Consider the following 18,917-nt stretch of genomic DNA (forward strand, 5'->3'; position numbering starts at 1 on the left):
GTTTGAAATAGCTTGTCTTCTTTTTTTCTTTCTTCCTGAGAATGTTTCCTCTTGCCATCATGATAAAAATGTACTGCTGTGACAAAACAACCATGTTCCCATGATTTTATCCTTTCCTATCACAATGGCAGCACATCCTGTATGGTTATGACACGGCACAGAAAATTCTACCACACTGAGGTTACTTTTACATTGCCTGATAATGGTAACTGTGATGTGAAGCATCAGAAGATGTAACATTTTTCTACACAAAAGAGTCACAGGAGGACTCAAACAGTCTTTGAGGATCTGGATATCCAGCTGAGATTAGAGGTCTGGATGTGTCACGGTAGTTGCATGCAGAAGCTTTTCAGCTGTAGGCTGGGGATTTGAAGATGAACAGCATCTAGAAGAGGTTACCTATTCCTGGAAGTTTTGATAGCTTATTTGAACTGGGATTCAAGCGGAGATCCAGACCCTTTTGCTAGCAGGCTGATTATCACAGACGGGGAAGTTGGCACCAGCAGTGGTGGTAACTAGTGCAGCACACCCATCTGTTCATCCATGCATCCCAGTGCAGTCAGTGAGGACTGCAGGTGAGAAGTAGCAATGTGGATAGCATATATGTTAGGGGTACAGAAATTTGACATAAAGGATGTTTTGTTTTGGGCCCTTCAATTGTGAAGTGAAAAGATTCACGCTTTTTCCTTCCCTAGGTTTCCCTTCAGCCATCCATCCCTTCTAATCACAAACTCCTTTTGATGGCTCCTGGGCTGTGCCTCACGTGTGCTTTCACTGGCATTTTAGTGAGAGCTGAGGATTGCTAATCTTGTTTTAAGGCAGGCTAACTGAGGCCTTTTGCGGATGGGAAGCGAGGCATAGCACTGTGAAATGATTTGCTAAAGATTATCCAGCTGTGACTGAGAAAGTATGCTCTGATTCTGCTGCAAAAGATGCCACAAAAGTATAAATGTTAATAGTAATAACTTTCTCTATGTGTGTTTCTGCTTTTCAAAATTATATCTCCACCAGGGGACTTGTTAATGTCAACGTCATTCAGTTTTCATGATCACCACTTGAAGTGATCAGTCAGCTGTGTGGATCTACAAATTGCTCCCTCGCAGCCATCCTCTTAGTCTAATGCTCGGGTGACAGTCAGCTGCAAGGATCAGGCTCGAAGATGCCTTTGATTTCCCTTTGATGTTTCTGAGCCAAGGGAGAATTTCACGCAGCCACTGGGTAGTAGGTGAAGATCCCTTCTGTTTGTGGGAAGCCAATTATAACGCGGCTGACCTGCCTTGACCTTAAGATTACTGGCAGGACATCTGGGATGCCCTTGCGAGGCAGAGCTGGCTCACTGGATGTGCCAGACTCGGGGCACAGACCCATTTGTTCATCTGGATGCAGCAACATTCCAATACCGTGATTATAATGGAGGCTGCACAAATTGATCCTGGTCAGACTCAGTGCATTTATTTATTTTCTTGCACTCTGGCATCATTGCCGACAATAGGGTTCACCTCTGGGATTTAATGAGTGGGAGCAATTTACAAGGACAACAGGTCCTAGTTTCTAATCCCTTCTACCAGTTAACTCTCTCTCCCCCCTTCCGTTATTTTTTTGTTCCATTATTCACTTCTTATTCCAGATCAGCTGGAATAAGATCAGCTAAAGCTTTTAAAACCCCTGACAAACAAGCATCACAAAGAGGCTGTGTGCCAGAAGCCTCTTTGGAGTAAGGCACACGCCTGGAGAGAGGTGGAGGCAGAAAGAACCGCGGACGGGAGGCCAGTGGGACGTGAGAGAAAAGCTGGAACTTTTTAACCTCTTTTGAAGCAGTCGGCACGGGGATTGCTGTGTAACTGCCATCAGCATTTCGGCGGCGATCGGGCGCTTATTTCCCCGCGCGGGATGGCCGCGAGCCGCCCCGTCCCTGAGGGGATGAGCATCCCCAGCGCGGGCCGGACTACAGCCCCCGTCATGCCGCGCGGCGGGCGGGCGGCGGCGGCGAGCGCGCCTGCGCCGCCAGACGTGGCAGCAGCCGCAGCGGCGGCGGGTCCGGAGCGGCTCCGGCGCGGCGGAGGGATGGCAGTGCCGGGGCAGGGCGCGGGGGCTGCGCGGCGCCGCGGGGCGGCTCCCGCCGCTCTCGCTGCTGCTGCTCGGCCTGGCGGTGAGTGCCGGCGGGAGGCGGGGGGGCGGCGCGGGGCGTCCCCCGTGCCCGGGCCGGGGCGGGAGCGGGGGCAAGGCGCGGCCGGCGGAGTTGGGCGAAAGTTGGGAGTGGGACGGGCCCCCGGGGCCGGGCGCGGCGGCTCCTCCGCCGCCCGCACCCACCGCCGCCGCGGGCGGGCTCGGCTCGGCTCGGCACGGCGTGGCCGGGCTCCGGCAGCGCTGCTCCCGTGTGTTTTCCCAGCGCTCAGCCCGTGTGCTGCTATCCTGCTTCCCCTTTCCCTTTCTCTGTGTCTCCCGGAGCACCGCCCGGAGAGAGCGCTCCCCGAGCGGCTGCTGCCCCCGGCTGCCCCCGCCCCGGCGGCTCCGACCGGCGGCGCTTCGCTCCCAAGTTTCGTGAGAAAAGCGGTGCGGTGGCAGAGGGTTTGCAGAGGGTTTCCCCGGCGGGGCTGTGCCGCAGCGCGCTCGGCTTTGCGCTCCTGAGTGCGGGACCCCCGCCCCGGGCACCGCGCCCTGCGCCCCTCGCATGTGGCGCTCTCCATCCCGCGCTCCGGAGCGGCCGTGCTGCGCTGACACTGCACTGGCTGGAGCACTGCTTACCTCAGGGAGCCTCACTGACTTCCAGAAATATTTCAAAGTCTGATTTTTCTTTTCTTTTTCTTTTTTTTTTTCTCTTTTTTTTTTTTTTTTTTTTTTATTTTTATAATCTACAGAATTTAGCATAATAGCTCAAAAGACTGACAAAGACATGCTTTAAAACACTACTTTATTGTCATGAACTACAGTTCATCCTTCTGCCCTGACAAATGAAGCTAATAATTAATGAAAAATTGCGTTAATTTTTTTATGCATGAGTGATCTGAAATGTATTTGGAAATGCATAACCGTGGAGTGCTCATCTAGTTCATACAAATCAAGTGTGGAATTGCTAATTGCCCTGTGCTTCTGTACTAATATTAGAATTGCCTTTGTGGGACAGACAGATTCAGCCCTGTCTGATGGAGCCTTTTGCCCCTGGCAGGGCCAGAGCTCTCGGTTCATTCAGGAGGGAGAAGAAATGCTGTGTGTTCTGAAGACGTTTTGCTTTGTTTTAAGCTTGGTCTAGAATCACAGATCTCTGCTATCAACACTTTGTCGGTTTCAAGTGAAACTGACATCAGGCTGAATTCTTCACTAAATGCTGGAGAGGTCTTAGTGTGGATTTTTTTCCTTTGTGGCTCATCTTTAATATATGCAGTAGTCTTCTCAGTGATATTTGTGGCAGTGCATTCCTCAGATTGAGCATATGCTGTGGACCAAGTGGAGTTACAAGTGGACAGACTTTTCCATCCCTTCAAAATAGCTATGCACATGGAGTTATTTCTGGTATTTCCTACTATATTCACTGTGACTGTCAGACCTTATCTTACTGTAACATTCATTTTATATTAATCTAAATATTTTCCTGTGGTTTTTCTCTGTAGATTAAGAGATGTTATCCCCATCTTTCTTCATATAAATCTGTTGTTCCTAATTATTCTGGTTGCCCTCTTTGACCTCTTGTGTTGTAGAGTGTCTTTGAGATGAGCAGAGGGGGCCTGCTCTTACCAGTGAAACTATACAAAGCCATTTTAATTTATCCACATTATTCTCTCTTACCTTTCTTAATTTGCCTCAGCAGTTTATTTGCTCTGTGATGCTTCATGCTGAGCAGATGTCTTCATTGAGCTGTTGATTCAGCTAATTCTTTCCCCTTTGCTGTGTACAAGTAGTTTAAATTATTTCTTCCAATTTGCATTATCTTGCACTTGAAGGTGTGATTTTTCATCTTGAAATATGTAATTCGCTGTACTCCAGGATTGAAAAACTAGCCTACAGCTGTGACATAGCAAAACCAGCTTTTAATTTCTTTTTTTTAATCAATGTGAGGGTTTTAAATCAGGTGGTTCTCAGTTTATAAAGTCAAACTAAAGGTAATACCAGCTGCTTGGTAGGTCAATGCAAAACATTTTTTCCTTCAGGCCAGTCCTTTTTCATGTACCCAAATGTGTTTTGGTTTTTTTTTGTTAGTTTTTCTGGAAGTGCTGACTACTTGCAGTGCAACCTGGAACAGCAGCTAGAGTTGTGCATACATAGCACTTCTGAAAAAGAGGGCTCATTTTCTGACCCAAAATTGGAGGTGGCTTTTGTGAATTGAAATCCTTATCTCTGTAAGACTTCCTACATATGTAAAAGGGAACCTACAAAGCTGAAGAAAACATTTCAGAATCTTCTAATATAAGCTATTAATTTGTTACCTTCAGCATCACTGTGGGCACTGTGGGTGTGTGACACACACACATGAGGAAGATGGTGAAGTGATCTCTGCCTGCTGTAAAGTTTTATTTCTTGAATGAATTGCAGAGCCATGAGGAAGTTGTGGGTTCCCTCTTTGGTTTATCAAGTGGTTGACTTTATTTCATGCTCAAAGGGCTGAATTTACTGTTCAAGGCACTGGGAAGGAGTTTCACACCAAGGTGGATTAGCATTTCCTCTGATGTATCTGGTGCTGTGCTTTCCCTAGCAGAAGGCAGCCACTGCTTCTAGCAGGATTACACATCTGGGTCTGTTTGCTTTGTAAACACCGGTGAATATTATCTCATGCCAGTGTGGCAAAGATCAGTTTGTCTTCTGAGTGTTGGCTTAATGACAGAGAAACTGAGTCGAGAGTCCGGCTGACTGAGCACCCTTGGGAAGCAGACTTTGTGACTTGGTGCCACTCAAACCCAGAGCCTTCAAAGAAGGGCTTGAAAGGAACATTTCAGGCTTCCAGCTCCTCAAGTACCTCCTTAATCCTTGCCAGCAGGGTCACAGGAATGCACTAGTGAGCACTGACACTGGCTTGTGCATCCAGGCCTGCAGGGAGGGCTCGGGCATGGTTCCCTCTGTGCTGCAGGTAGCCCTGCAGCGTGGCAGCAGAGCCTGGCCTCTGATGAGCTTGCAGGCAGGGTGTGAGTGCTGCTTCACCACTGCAGTGCTCAGGTGCTGTTTCCTGTTGAGGCATTTGGGCTCGAATTCAGGGGTGCCTCTTCCCATCCAGTTGTTGTTTGTACTTCAGGAATCTCTTTGGGCAGTGTTTCCTGGCAGTCAGAGGGAGGGTATTGCAGAGACAAATTCCTTACTTGCTGTCCCCCTGCTGTATTCATACTTTGTCCATTCCCTCTTCAAAATGTGGATTTGTAAAACCCTGATGTGGGCTATGCTGTGTGCCCTTAGATGCCCTTCCCAAATCAAACCTAGACTTTGTTACTCCACTCCATGTCTTGTGGAGGGATGTTTCCAATCCATTGTTTTTGATGCCACAGCACCCGTTTAGCTCAGAGGCCCTGGGATGTTGATGCAAGTGTGGTGTGATCATCAGAACTGGTGTTTCTGCCCAGGGGTGAGTTCATGGTGTCCTGAGTAATTGGTGGTGGAAAAGGTGCTTGTTCCGTTGTTGGCCATTTCTTTTGCCTTTTGGTGATGGAGTTCCTTAAATTCCTCTGTTTCAATAAAATGGAGGTAGTGAGGTATTTCTTCAGAGCTGTGGCTGCAGGTCTGTGAATGGAAAAATTCTGACTGTGGTTGCAATTGCATTGCACTAACTAGCACTGCCTTAAATTTCTTTATCCAGGCAGGGTCACTTTGGAAGTAAGTTGTTGTTTACCTTGTTCCTGCCACCTTTTCAAGCTTGTTAATGGCAAAAAATTGTGATAGCAGAGCAAGTGTTTAGTTTTGGCACTGTGCTAGCTGTGAGTGGCTGGTAGCATTGGTGGAGGGAGCTGTGAATTGCATGCTTGTAGAACACAGATGACAAAGGTAATGTAATTTGTGACTGTCCTGATGATATGCTGTCCATCGTCTTTGGGTTTAGAGTCATACAGCCTGTTTGCCAGGTGACTGCAAATAGACTTTCTCTCCCCCTCCTCACTTCTTCTGGATATAGCACACCATGACTGTGTGGTTGTGCTGCTCTAGGATCAGCTCTGTGCTGGTGTGTTCTGGTGCTGCCTTCCTTTTGCCTCTTGCAGATCAGTTCCTTTCTGTGTGAATATAGCTCAAGCTATTAAAATTAAAGTTAGTCTCCTATCACCTGGCAGAAAAATGTGAGGATTAATTAGTTAACATTCGTGCAATGCTTTGAAGATAACAAGTGCCATATAAAGTGCTAGAGATTTTCAGGTGTCTTTTTTTGGCCTCTATTCCTTATAAATCCCATTAATAGTGTTTTTGTCTTCTTTTTATAGTACCTCCTACATGCTTCTTGAGTAGGTGGTATTTCTTTAAACTTCTAGAAAACCCAGTTTTTAGTGGGATATTATGTGGCATATGCTTTGCTCACGCCCTTAACTTCTGTAGTCAAATGTGCTCGTTCAGAAGTAATATCTGAAATATTGTTTCATCAACAGCTTGTTTAATATATGCATGGTGCTGTGCCTGGCTTGAAGAGAAAGAGCTTCACATTCATAATAAGGGGAAAGTTCTTTGTCAACGTTAGTAATTGACCCTATTATAGGCAGTTGTTAATTAGTAAATAGTTGCACAGGTTTTCCTTTACAGAGCATTTGAAACCCAGTGATAAACCATACAATTAATTTGCTACTCAGAGCCCTTAAGAAGATCCTTTAGTATAGACTATTATGCCTGTAGCTTAACCCCCACTGTTTAAGAACAATATGAACAGTAGAGTCTAGTCAAATCTTGACGTCTCCATGGTATTTTTTGCTACCTTCTATATTTGGAAAGTGAACATAGCAAGCACCGCGTTAAGTGGAATGTCTTATTTGTAGCATTCTTCAGACTAAGTTAAAGAGTACTAAGACACTCTGTGTCAGGGGTTTAATTTGCCTTCCTTTGAAAACAAAAGGAAATAGGACACTTGCCTCTTTGCAGATATGACCCTCCACAATTTGTCTTTGCAGTGCTTCGGTTTTTAAATTTCTGGAATGGCTTGAGGTGAGAGTTAACTGATCTGGGTTATGTATGCAGTAAGAATGTGCTCTTACACAGAGCTTTTGGGAATGAACAAAACCCAGGAAGTGTCCAGTGGGCATGACTGCAAATGTCAATCTGTTGGGCAAACCCAAGGTCTTCAAATGCTGTTGGTCCTGCAGTGCAGCAGTTGTTGATTTTCCCGTGTGTCTGCTGGATTCCTCACCTGGCCATCCTATGCTGCTGTAGGTGTGGGAGTAGCTGCTGCCCACTCAGACCATAGGTGGCTTTTTGCATTAGTCGCAGACATCACTGAGCAGCCCATCAGTGAGGTGTGAGAGTCCTCAGCGGGTTGCATTTTGTGAACCCCTTCAGAGGCAATTGGCAGAAGATGTTTTTGTGATTCCTGTGGGATTGCAGAGACTATTGCAGGGACCAGTTCAGCTGTGACCCCTGAAGTCTGAGACCCAAGTGCTACTACCCTTTCTTTTCCCCACTCCACAAAGTAATTTTTTTGCCAGGTTTCCTTGATATACCTTTGGGTAACAGAGCTAACCTGTCTCCTCCCATCTGATTTGATTAAAATGTTTCTAGAGCTATTTTAGATATTAATCATGAACGAAGAAAGGGGACTGTCCTACTTATCACTATCCATCTTGGAAGGCATTTGTTACAAATGGCTCAGTGATCAAAGCAGCACAACCCTGAATGTAAATAGCAGCAGAGGGAGGGCTCCTGAGTGAAAAGCAAGCAATTATTGCACAAGGTCAAGAGTGGTTTGTATGATGAACAAAGAAGATAAAACATCTGCAGTCAAATTGTGATTCTTGTAAACAAGGGGACTTTGGATTTGAACATCTTGTATTTTTTGGTGGGCAGGAACTGGGGGGAAGGAAGCAATGGGTCAGTTTCTCTCTTGTGCGTGCATGGAGATGATTTAGATCTGGTATTGTTAGTACATGCACAGTGTCTGTGCCACAGTACCTGGCTGTGTCACCAGCTGATCTGCAGATTTACAAACCTCTGTCACCACAGTACTGAGGTGGCCCTTCAAGTCAGCCTTCTGAAGTTAAGTGCACAGTCCCTCACAGCTCACAGGGCTCCTTTTGGGAGCAGAGTGGGAAAGAAAGGGTGAGATACTGTCTTGTTGGGATTTCTCCAGCCCCCCCATTTTAATGTGTCAGATGAGACCCTTGTTCAGAACATGGGCTACTCCACTCCTGTAGAAGTTAATAATGAAATTAAATTCAGTCATCTCCATTACTGCTTAGAATTTTGAGGCAGGTTTCCTCTTCAGCTAGACTCTTATAAAATGCCTTGTCAGACACAATCTGTTTCATAGGCACAGGGTTGCTGATTGATCATATTTACAGTGGGTTGAGTGCTGTTGTCCCAAAATGAGAATGACACCAGTGGGTGGCTAAGCTAAGGCAGAAATCTGAGTCAATGTCTTCCTGAAAAAGTGGAGTTTAGAAATTTTGGTCAAGTGTGAGGCTGCATCCCTGCCAAGCAGCAGTTGTGCTAGTCTGTTGTCACAGCCCCAGCTATTCTTGATGAATAGTGTGCAAATTGGCTGCCTAATTATACGTGTGTTAGTGCGTGCATAAAAAACGCATGTTGACATATGGGTTCAGGCACCTAAGCACTGTTTCAGCTGCATATCCATTTATATTTTTTATGCATTATTCGTGTCCAGGGAAGTATATATTTCAGGCTCTCGAGTTGGAATTGGGAGAAATAGCGAATAGTTTTTCTGTCCGGCGTATAATGCTATTCTTCTGATAGAAATCAAAATTAAATAAGGAAGATCTATTTTCTTGTTTTTAAAACTGTGTTTTCATCGCCCTTGATGTAAAATAAATGCATAAGTATTTATTATATCCTCCAGATATGCTGCTTATCTTTAGCAAAAGACCATGCTGCCACGAAGGTTTTGTGGGGAGCAACTCATAAATTGAATTGGGTTCTGTGGGAGCAGTAGTTAAGCATTTATCACATTTAATTTGAATAATAAATGTAATATATGAAAATACATTCTTGTGGCTGTTTGAAAGATATTCCCTTTTTTAATTTTAAAATGAGATTCAGAGAAGAGTAGAAACTTGAGAAATAAACTCTGCTTTCTCAGATCCTTGATGATTTTGAGAAAACATGGCCTGAGGGATGACCACATTTTTCAATAGTGTCAGTCCTGGAAGTATAATTAGCAAATAGTTATTTGCCTATAACGATTTGCCTCTGGGTTTCTAAAAGCTCAGATCTTCCTTGGGTACCAATTCTAAGGGAGCAGGGTTGTGGAGTGTTTACTGCTCTTTAACACGTGCATATGTTTTGCAGCTCTGCAAGAAATTGCTGGAGAGTGGGAGAAAAAGAAAAAGAAAAACCTTTTTGACTGGTCAGACTTCTGCCACCAAACTTGCAAGATCATGTATTTAAACCCATACTTTGAAGAACAGAGACAGCTAGAACACATGAGGCTTTTGTACCTTGTACTTGAATAGCTGTGTCTCAGCAGTTTTGAATTGACTGTCTTGAGGATTTGGGTTCACTTACATTTTACTTGAGAATCTTTTATGTATCTCAGACACTGCAGTCACATGACTGATGTGTGACCTACGCCATAAAAATTCTGTGAAAATAAATTCAGATTGTGATTTTGAGCTGGGGATATCTGCAGACTAGAATTACTATGAGATTTGCATTTCATAGTCTGCCACGTGTAGTCTGTCATTTTTTGAAGGACTCCACCAAAGTTTCCTGCATCTGAGAACCCCAGGTGACAGTCGTGTCACTGAGCCAGTCATGGATGAGGACATGTTACAATAGGGAACTGTGCAAACACAGCATGAAAAGAGACCTTCCCTCAGTTTTTTGCACATTGGTCCTATTATGCCTTTTACCTTAACAGGTGGGTAGCTTCTTGAGAAAAATACTTTGAGCATTTCTTAACTTTTCTGCAGTGGTGGTTGTGAATAGATTTTAAAGCTTTAGGATGCTCAAGTGACAAGAGAGTTTAGCTGTTTCTTATTTATAGATTTCCATATGTGTGAATGTAGCACTTCCTGACGCATATGAGAAGAGGCTTCTTGCCCAGGAGGGACTGTCACCTTTCTTGACCTCTTCTTTTTTTAATATGCGCTCATCTCCTCTTGTGCCCTGGATTTAAACTAGAAGCAGTGTGCTTGATTGGGCAGTGCCTGACTTATGAGCTCTCCTGCAAAATGTCTGGAGTAAATCTACCTGAGTCATGTCTTACAAATAAATTCATATAGCACAGTACATGCAAATTAGGTTCATCTTTACTGCTGCTTTACCTATGGGCTGTGCAGGAGCATGAGTTTGGTTCTCTGTGGAAGAATGTAACTGCTTCCATAGAATTCTTTTTTCCCATCCTCTTCATTTTACATTGTTGCCAGATCTAGTGGCTATAGCCCTGGTGAGGCTGTAGCTGCTGGTACAGCCATCACTGCTGTGACTCTAGAGCAGGGCAAAGCAGCCTGTGTTTGGGACTGGCAGAATTGACTCCTTGATTTCCCTTGCCTTCAACAGACCTGGTAGGTTCTTCTGGAGGTTTAACCATAAACCAGCCTCTCGTTTATTCCTGGGTAGGGTCTTGATTAATTTCAGCAGGAGAAAGCTGGAGAGTGCGGAACTACTTGATTCTTATCAATTTGCAAATATCATAAAGTGCAAACCTGAATTGGGGCTGGTGAATTTCTCTGCTCAGCCAATAACCTCCCAGTGTTGCTGCGGCTGCCTTAGATGTGCAGGCAGGGCATTTCTGTCCAACTCCATACCTTTGGCTTGGACCTTTTGGGTTTTATAACCAGGAAATGTTGCAGCATTAATCTTAATTAAAAGGAGATGATGATTTATTCAGCTGGGCTGATTAGTGTGCATGTATGCACAATGCCTTTCCCAGTGGATTTTGGGCTAAACCCTAGGAACAGAGAACTGTTCAGTAGTAAAACTGCAGGAACATGAGTAACATGTATTGATCTGATACCTGCAGAGAAATTGGGCAAAGAAGCAGTGGATATATGCAATGTGACATGCATCTCCCTCCTTGTGCCTGCTGTTCCACCAGCGCAGAGAGTTTTCTGTTAGTGGCAACTCCGACAAGGCAGTAGTTTAAGCTGTCATTGTTTTCAGAATCCAATTTTCAAGAGGTTTACAGCTCTGCCATTATAAGGAAAGAAAGACAAAAATGAAAAGAGAAAATTCCTGAAGTTGGCAAAACAGCCTTTCTAGCTGAAAAAGACATGGAATGCCTATACTTAAAACCATAAAATGGTGTGAATTGGAAGAGAGCTCAAAGATCATCTCATTCTAACACCTCTCTTCTGAGCTATTGGTAAACACTTTAAACAAAGCTTACAGTATCATTTGGTGTCATGTTGTACTGGGGTGAAAGTGGCTTTGATGGGGTTTTGTAGTCCAATTGCTTCTTTTTGATAGAGAGTTCACAGACTAAAGTATCCTAAATGGAGTCCAGTTTTCTAAACCAAACTAGCAACCTGTACTTTCACTTTTTTTCCTGTGTTCAGCCTTAGTTGCAGTTAGACTTATTTTTTGTCTTCTGTAACTCGAGGCATAAATAAAACTATAACACTTGAATAGTTACAAAAACTGAGGTGAAGGGAAGAGCTTTTAAAAAAATACTTAGCATTAAAGAGATCTGCCTATAATGTTGGATTAATTTCTCCTGTGCAGCCCCTGATAGTGATGGTTTTGGGCAATGCTTTTCATGTCTGTGTCACCTCATTTAGCCCAACTATATTTGCCTGCTTTGATTGGCATCTCCATGTATTCATCTCAGAAAATAGGCAAGTGATTCACATACATCAGCCTGGAGTAGGAAGGTGGAGCTCTGGACATTTGGGTTTAGAAGAATGTGAGTCTTTTGGTCAAATTAAAGCATCAAGGACATTTATGCTGAAGGTAGAGGCTGACTTGCAAATGTGCTCACTTCCTTCTCACAATCTGACCATCTTGTCAGCAGGGTCCAGTATTGGGATTCCTGCCTGCAGAGTGGGTCTTGTTCACTCTTAGATTTTATGTTATAGATGTGTTTTCTAATAACTTCTAAGTTCTCAAACATTCTGGTTGTTGAGGGTGATCTCCATCTCAGCTCAGCATCTCTCCTTTACCTCATGTGTCCCAAGATTCCTCTCATTCCTGTCTCTCTGCCACATGTGAAGACTTCTGCCATTTATACAGCCTGCTTCATAGGTGCAGGTTTTGTTTCTGAGCCTCTGTGGTGCTTGGAAATAGCTGAATTTGAATGAAGTGCATGCCTGGGGCTGTGTGTTCTGACTTCATTGGTTTAGTCCCTCCTTTAAATGCTGCACGATGTAACACATGGGATGCAAGAACAGCCTTTTTTACTTCTCCACATCCACAGTCAACACATTTTCCAGCCTGGTTGGAATAAGGCACGATCAAAATCAGTTTTGTAATTAAGGAAATGTTGAACCTCTTGTATGTGTTAGGCAAATGAACTAAAGCTTTCAGCCATGCAATTAAGTGTTAAGGTTTTTCTGTAAGGTGAATGGAAACTAGATAATTTCTCCAGCTAAGCTTCCCTTAATCATTCCATTAGCATTAATTCAGTACAGTGCAGAAGGGAAGCAGCATAGCCTGATGGATAAGATTATTATTGTATTATTGTTGAAGATACTGCAGTAAGAATAAGCAGTAAAGGCCCCAGCAGAGGTTATGGTCATATTTGATAGGAGTTTTACTTTGACAGACAAACTCTGCTCTGGAAATGTTGTGATTTAAATAGACTGGAAGATACAGTGGAAAATGACTTGTTTGCATAGATCCAGAACTGAGATGCAGAGAGATTAAATGCTGTGTCTTCCATGTGGTGAGTGGAAGCTGAACAAGACTCTGTGTGGCACTGGGAAACGTGAGCCCTGCTCCACTTTGGAAGGGTGGGTGGGAGAGGGTTGTGCTTAGTGCTGTAATGTAGATGCTGGATTACTGGCATTTTCTGTTCCCATTTCCTACATCTGCTCCCTGTCAGTGTGAGTTATTTTAACTTCATGGCTCTCAGTGTCTTCTGTAGGGTATCAAAGTACTGGATTGAGTTTGCAGCATATTCAGAGATGTAGGGACAAGAGTGCTCTCAAAGTAGCAGTTTTTTGCTTTATATTAAAGTATATTAAATTTACATAGGAATTGTTATCTGATTATGTGACTTGGGAGCAAACTTCTAAAGGGGGTGGCATCTTAAGTAGAACAGAGTTTCTTGATGTGTTCACCTTTCCATTTAAGGATTCTTGTTAGGAATGTATTGGCCCAGTTTCAATAAATCACCTACCTGGCATTTTTTCTTTTGGTTTTGCTGGTCAAATCAATGTGATAGCCTATTCAAGGCAGCATATCTCAAGATTATAAAAAAACATCACAGCAGTTTGTTAAAGCAGGTTCTCTTTGACTTGTGACTGATGTTTTTGGCTCTCTTGTTTTCCTAGGCATTCTTGCCAGTGTTTGTGTACTCATTGAAGGTGTCTCCACTCATAGAAAAAATAAATGATCACAAAGATTTTAAGAAGCTTCTCAGGACACGGAATAATGTACTAGTGCTCTATTCCAAATCTGGTAAGTTTTTTTTTTTTTTTTTTTAATGTCACAGCTCTTTGTGCCCAGCAAGGTGTCTACCAAGGGGCTTCTATGTGATTGCAAGGGCTTCTTTGGGATTGGTGTGTTTTGTTTTAATTCAGAGGCTCGTGATGTTTAAAGATTGCAGTCATCTTAATTCAGTCTTCTAATTGCTCTGTCTCATTGGCAGAAATGTACTTTATTTTGGCTTTGTCTCCAGAACTGGCTCCCTGTAATAAGAGCTTTCTGGTGTGTTTATCACAGTAGTTTGTGAGTTTCGATTTCCTGGTGACACTGAAAGGTGTAATAAATAGTTACAGTACTGAAATCAATCCATCTTTGCTTCTGACAGTTTTGAGTGTCCCGTGGTTGTCTTTCAGCTTTAATTAACAAAATATAAAAATAAAAAAAGAACAGTTGTGTAAGATGGAAAATGACTCATTTCACATTATGCCACCTGTCCCCTTGAATCTTTTTGTTGCTCTCTCTGTCATTCAGGCTCACCTTTCTGGCTGTTTACTTACCTGTTTGCTCTTCTTCTGCTCCTGCTGTACCTTTTCTCTTTTCTTGCCTTGCTTTTTGTGGAAGGTGTTCTGTGTAACACCATGTAAAATCAAGAAACTATCTTTAAACTCCATACACAAGTGCAGAATGCTTTTGTGAATGTGGAAGTCATTGGACAGCAAGAAGTAAAATGTGCCATTCAGATGATTTTCCTTAGTGCTGTATTGTTTTTGTTGTTGCTTCCTTCTTCTTCCTGTAGGAAGACAGGACAAGATAATGCCTTGTTTGGATGTTGAGTCCTCCTTTTCTGAGGTGTTGCAAAGATCTTGTGTCAATCAAACACAGTGATGGTGGAGTTGCTCTGGGTTCATAGTGTTCAAACTGGAGCAGTGTATGGTGACCAATATCCTCCTCCCCCTGCCCCCATGCATCAGAGAATTTTGCAGACAAAGATGTGCTGGTGCTGGAGTAATTAACCTTATTTGCTAAAGATATGCTTATTCTGAAACAGTTAAAATTATATACGTGGCTTATTTTTTTCTTAAAACACTTGTGTTTTGCTATAGTGGGGAACTTTGAGAACTCAAACTTCGCAAAATGGTTTTGTAGTAACAGGTTCAAAGTGAAAATCATAAAAGAGTTTCTAATGCTTTTTGATTTTTGAAAGGAACACTTTAGATAAAAAGACATCTGTATTATTCAGCTTCTTAAAAGGAAAATTTTCTTTTTACGCTTAATATTTTAAGTGGTGGTTGCTTTCATTTTTAGCAGCACAACCAGAACACTTCAGCTGTGACAGTCATCTAATAAATGTTGCCCTATGGGCATTGTTCAAAAGCCATGTTATGGAGATTTCTTTTTTTCTGTTTTTGTTATTCAATTGGATGGTTTTAGCAGTCTAAAGCATTGCATGCAGGGCTGACTGTGAAATTAATGTTTCTTTCTGGAACAGTGATCCTTGCACAATTAGAAATCTTTTGCTCAACAGTCACCCAGAAAGAGGGAAGGGTAAAAAAGTGATGGGAATTTGGAGGTGCAATTTCAATCCCAGATACACATCTCCCAGATGTGATGAGATGTTGGCTGGCATCTGGTCATACTGCTGGAACAAAGGCTTTACTTCCCAGCTGAGCAGAACTAGATGTCACTTTCTATTGCAATCAGAAAATTCATTAGTTTTGGGAGGTGTCATAATTTGTTGGAGATGTTTAGTTCCCCCTACCAGCTGGGTGTCCTACCTGGGCTACTCAGCTACTGAGTGTTCTGGGACAGGTGAGTCCCTGAATGCTTATTTTTAAAAGTGTATTTGTCAAACTCTTCCACTAAGTACATGCAAAGAATTCCCCCACCTGCATAACCCCCTGTGTTAGTGAGAGGTGGCAATTGCATGCTCTGAGTATCAGGGGTATGAGAGTTTCTTTAGTGCTGATATGTGTGGGTTGGTGTGGGATGGCATCAGGCCCAAGCAAAGTCTGTCAAATACAACGAGGCTGTTTCTGGCTCAGGAGATCATTGAGGTAAAAATTGTGAAGGTTTAGAGATTATTTGATGAGTTATCCCTACATACTGGCTCTACTTGTCTACTCTGACATCCACAGGCACTCACTTCCTCAAATGTTGAAGACAAGATCTTTGTCTACAGAAGCATTCTGTCTATCCCAATATCACCATTCTTACAGATACTTGAAGTAATTGTGGTGATCTCGAAGAGTCTCTGGGTTTCTATTTTCTGTTTATTGAGGAAGGAAACAACTCCTGATAGATTTTTTTTTTTTTTTTTTTTTTTTTTTTTTTTTTAGGGAATGAATACTTACTTGTACTGCTATATTTTTCTCACATCTGTTTATTTTTAATACCATTTATAAGACTCCTTTGGAATGGTAGTGTTTTGCAAAGTCTATGCATGTGGCATGGCATTATAAAAATCTCTGTTGGGTATTTATAATACAACCAGTACTTGGAAGGACCGTCTCTGGATTCTGCTCATGACTGTTGGTTTGGGTATTTCCCAGGGTTATTATGAGTATAAAGTCTGTTATTTTCTGTGTATGGCTGGGGTAGAATTAGGGAGGCAGAGATGCCTTGCCCTTACAGCTAATAAAAGTCCTAAATAAAAGCGCTCTAATTAGCAGACTGTAGTATAAACTGGTTCATGCCCAGCCACAGGGAAAAAGGCAGTGTTGGGATGGAAGCTGTAGGAGAGGACTCAGTATAGGTCCATAAATATAACTCAGGGAGTGTGTCTGGAAATACCAATTTCAGTGTGTTCTTTAAGGGGGTAGAGGGAAGGAACCACCCAGCTTTAGCTGCAGGCAGCTTTCCTTCTAGTTTGCAGAAGATCTTACTGGTCCCTGTTCCACTGGTTTCTTCAAATGAGACAAAATGTTCTTCAAGTGCTTCTGAACATAGAAATGCAACATTGTGTTGTTTTGTGTGGAGTAGTAATGCTGTTGGTTTAGTTTTATAATTTCATTTTGTCTTCCAGCCACTGCTGCTGAAAGCTCGCTCAGATTGCTGTCCAGCGTGGCCCAGGAGGTGAAAGGACGTGCTACCATAAGCTGGATAGACTGTGGGTATGTGTCCTGCTCTTTTCCTTCTTATTTTCCTTTTCCCCTTTTGGATTTTATTGCTATCTTAGCTTTTTTGATGTCTTTGAAACTTTTTGCCTTTAACTGGACCCACATAATTCTGTGTCGTTTCTTTTTTAGGGAGCTTATATCTTACCATCTCCTCTTCCTTTGAATAAGTGGAGGGGAATAATTTTTTTCCTTATGGCTATTGTTACTTCTCTGACAGCATGTTTTTCAGCCTGAAGCAGAGACTCCAGCTAACATTGCCTTTTATAGGGGACACACAGGGTGCAAGCTTTTTTCCCAAGCCAGAGGAGGAAGAATCTCACATGTGCCTCAGCTGGAGGGCAATGCAATTCTGCTCTGATAGCAAATGTTGTGTGAGCAGTAGGACTGTTTGCTTGGTTTTGAAGCATCCACCCATTTGTGTTTCTCAATAAAATGTGCTTTCTTTTAAAGACCTTCCTCTGTACTGGCATAAGTTCCTGGCAATTTTTAATGTGAGGGCAGAGAAGCTTGTTTTTGTAAGTGGTTGTGTGTGGGGGGGAGGAATCAACAGGTGTGTACTTTCTGCTTTGCAGATGTGAAAATCTCCACTGTGGTTCAACTCAATAACAGTTTGCTTGTGGTTTTAGCTGTGTGTCATAGTGCCTCTGCAGCTTTGAGGGGTTTGCCTGCAGGTGGCAAGTTCCCCTTCCTGCACTGCAGAGGAGCAGCTTGCTGCCTACCTGTGTGTTTAGGTGGATTGCCATGGTATGAACAGATTGTACACTGTGCACAAATGTAATTCAGCTGTGCACATCATGTGGCTCCCTTAAAATTACACTTTTGAAGCTAACTCTCATCCATCAAACAGTGAGCCAGAATAGGTCATTGGTAAATGCAAGTTAACGTGGGTTTGTTGTTGTTAACCTGCCCTGCTGCCCCCTGCCACCAGCAGGTATCTCCTGTGGAGCCTCTGCCTTCTGTTTATGTTCTGCTGGGCTTGTCCAAGTGCACACACTTTGATCTCTGCCCAGCTGCTGGGGACAGAGTTCCAAGTCACCTGCTGGCAGAAGGCAGGGCTGTTCCTCAGAGGCCAGTGAAACCTGCTGAAAAGCCAGTTGATAAATTGTGTTGACTCTGGCAAGGCAAAGGTTGTAAGGAGATCTGGCATACCTCTGAAATCTGTGAAAACCAGTCTCCATTGCTAACAAATGCACTGGACATTGCTGTCAACCATGAGAGTTCACAAATAGGATACTGACCCAGCCTCTTGATTTCATCTTCTAGTCAGCTTCAGTTTCTGGTTGTGGACTGGCTGCTGCCTTTTTGTGTCTTTTGTTTTAGTCTACCTCTGTCTTGGGGGACTTACTGCTTGCTCTGTGTGTGTGTATGTGGTATATACAAATGCTGGATGTTGAGGCTGTTCAGCTGGCCCTTCAAAATGCTGCTGTAATACAACTAAACAATAACTCCCTTCAGGATTTATTTCAGTTGTGGATTGGAGAAGGAAAGTTTCGTTGTTTAGGACTTCAGTTTGAAATCCAGGGAAGTTTTTGCACTTAGTTCAAACAGGTCAGTCTCCACTCCTGAGTTTGCAAGTGATGCTCTACTCTTGAGTTTGTAAGTAATGGTGATGGGCAGGGAAATGTGTTACTCAGTTTTGCTGTAAAATAAACTTCAATTAATCAAACTCTAATATACTCTCATTTTCCAAATGTTGATGTCTAGACCAAACTTTGTTATGGAAGATACTTGCAAGAAATGTATTTTCAAATCTGTCCCGTGCAGTGCTTTAATACTTTTCATAGGAAGCTTGGTACTTGCAGTGCCTTTCCTCTCACTGATGGGGAAATACTGAAAGGTGAGTTAATCTCAGACAGTGAAGCAGCGTGGTGAAAGTCATGCTGTAAGGGGTTGGGAGACCTGAGAACAGATTGGTAGGTTCCCAAAATTCTTTTCAACACCAGAAATGCTACAATCAGATTACCATTTGCCAAGTGGCAGGCAGTGACCAGGATGTTGTAACCTGGCAATAGGTGTAATTCTCTCTTTGAGGGTAAAGCAGAGCTGTCTTTCATGTCTTCTTTGGGAAGAACCTGGGCATTTTTCAGAGATGGACTTCTGTCCCTTCTGTCACTCCTGCTAAGGGATACTTTAACAGAGTTTGTAAACTGG

The 18,917-nt window shown here is 43.2% G+C and overlaps 1 protein-coding gene across 1 annotated transcript in view; it reads left to right on the plus strand.

The window, feature by feature from the left end:
• The first annotated feature begins 1,934 nt into the window (after positions 1 to 1,934).
• PDIA5 (protein disulfide isomerase family A member 5) overlaps positions 1,935 to 18,917 on the plus strand; it is a 96,648-nt gene continuing 79,665 nt past the window's right edge. The window contains 4 exon segments of the mRNA XM_079311026.1: positions 1,935 to 2,106; positions 2,108 to 2,149; positions 13,557 to 13,683; positions 16,673 to 16,760. Of these exon segments, the coding sequence (XP_079167152.1) occupies positions 1,960 to 2,106; positions 2,108 to 2,149; positions 13,557 to 13,683; positions 16,673 to 16,760 (404 nt within the window). The 5' untranslated portion in view covers positions 1,935 to 1,959.

This window comes from Erithacus rubecula (genome assembly GCF_903797595.1).
Source record: "Erithacus rubecula genome assembly, chromosome: 8".
NCBI lineage: Eukaryota > Metazoa > Chordata > Aves > Passeriformes > Muscicapidae > Erithacus > Erithacus rubecula.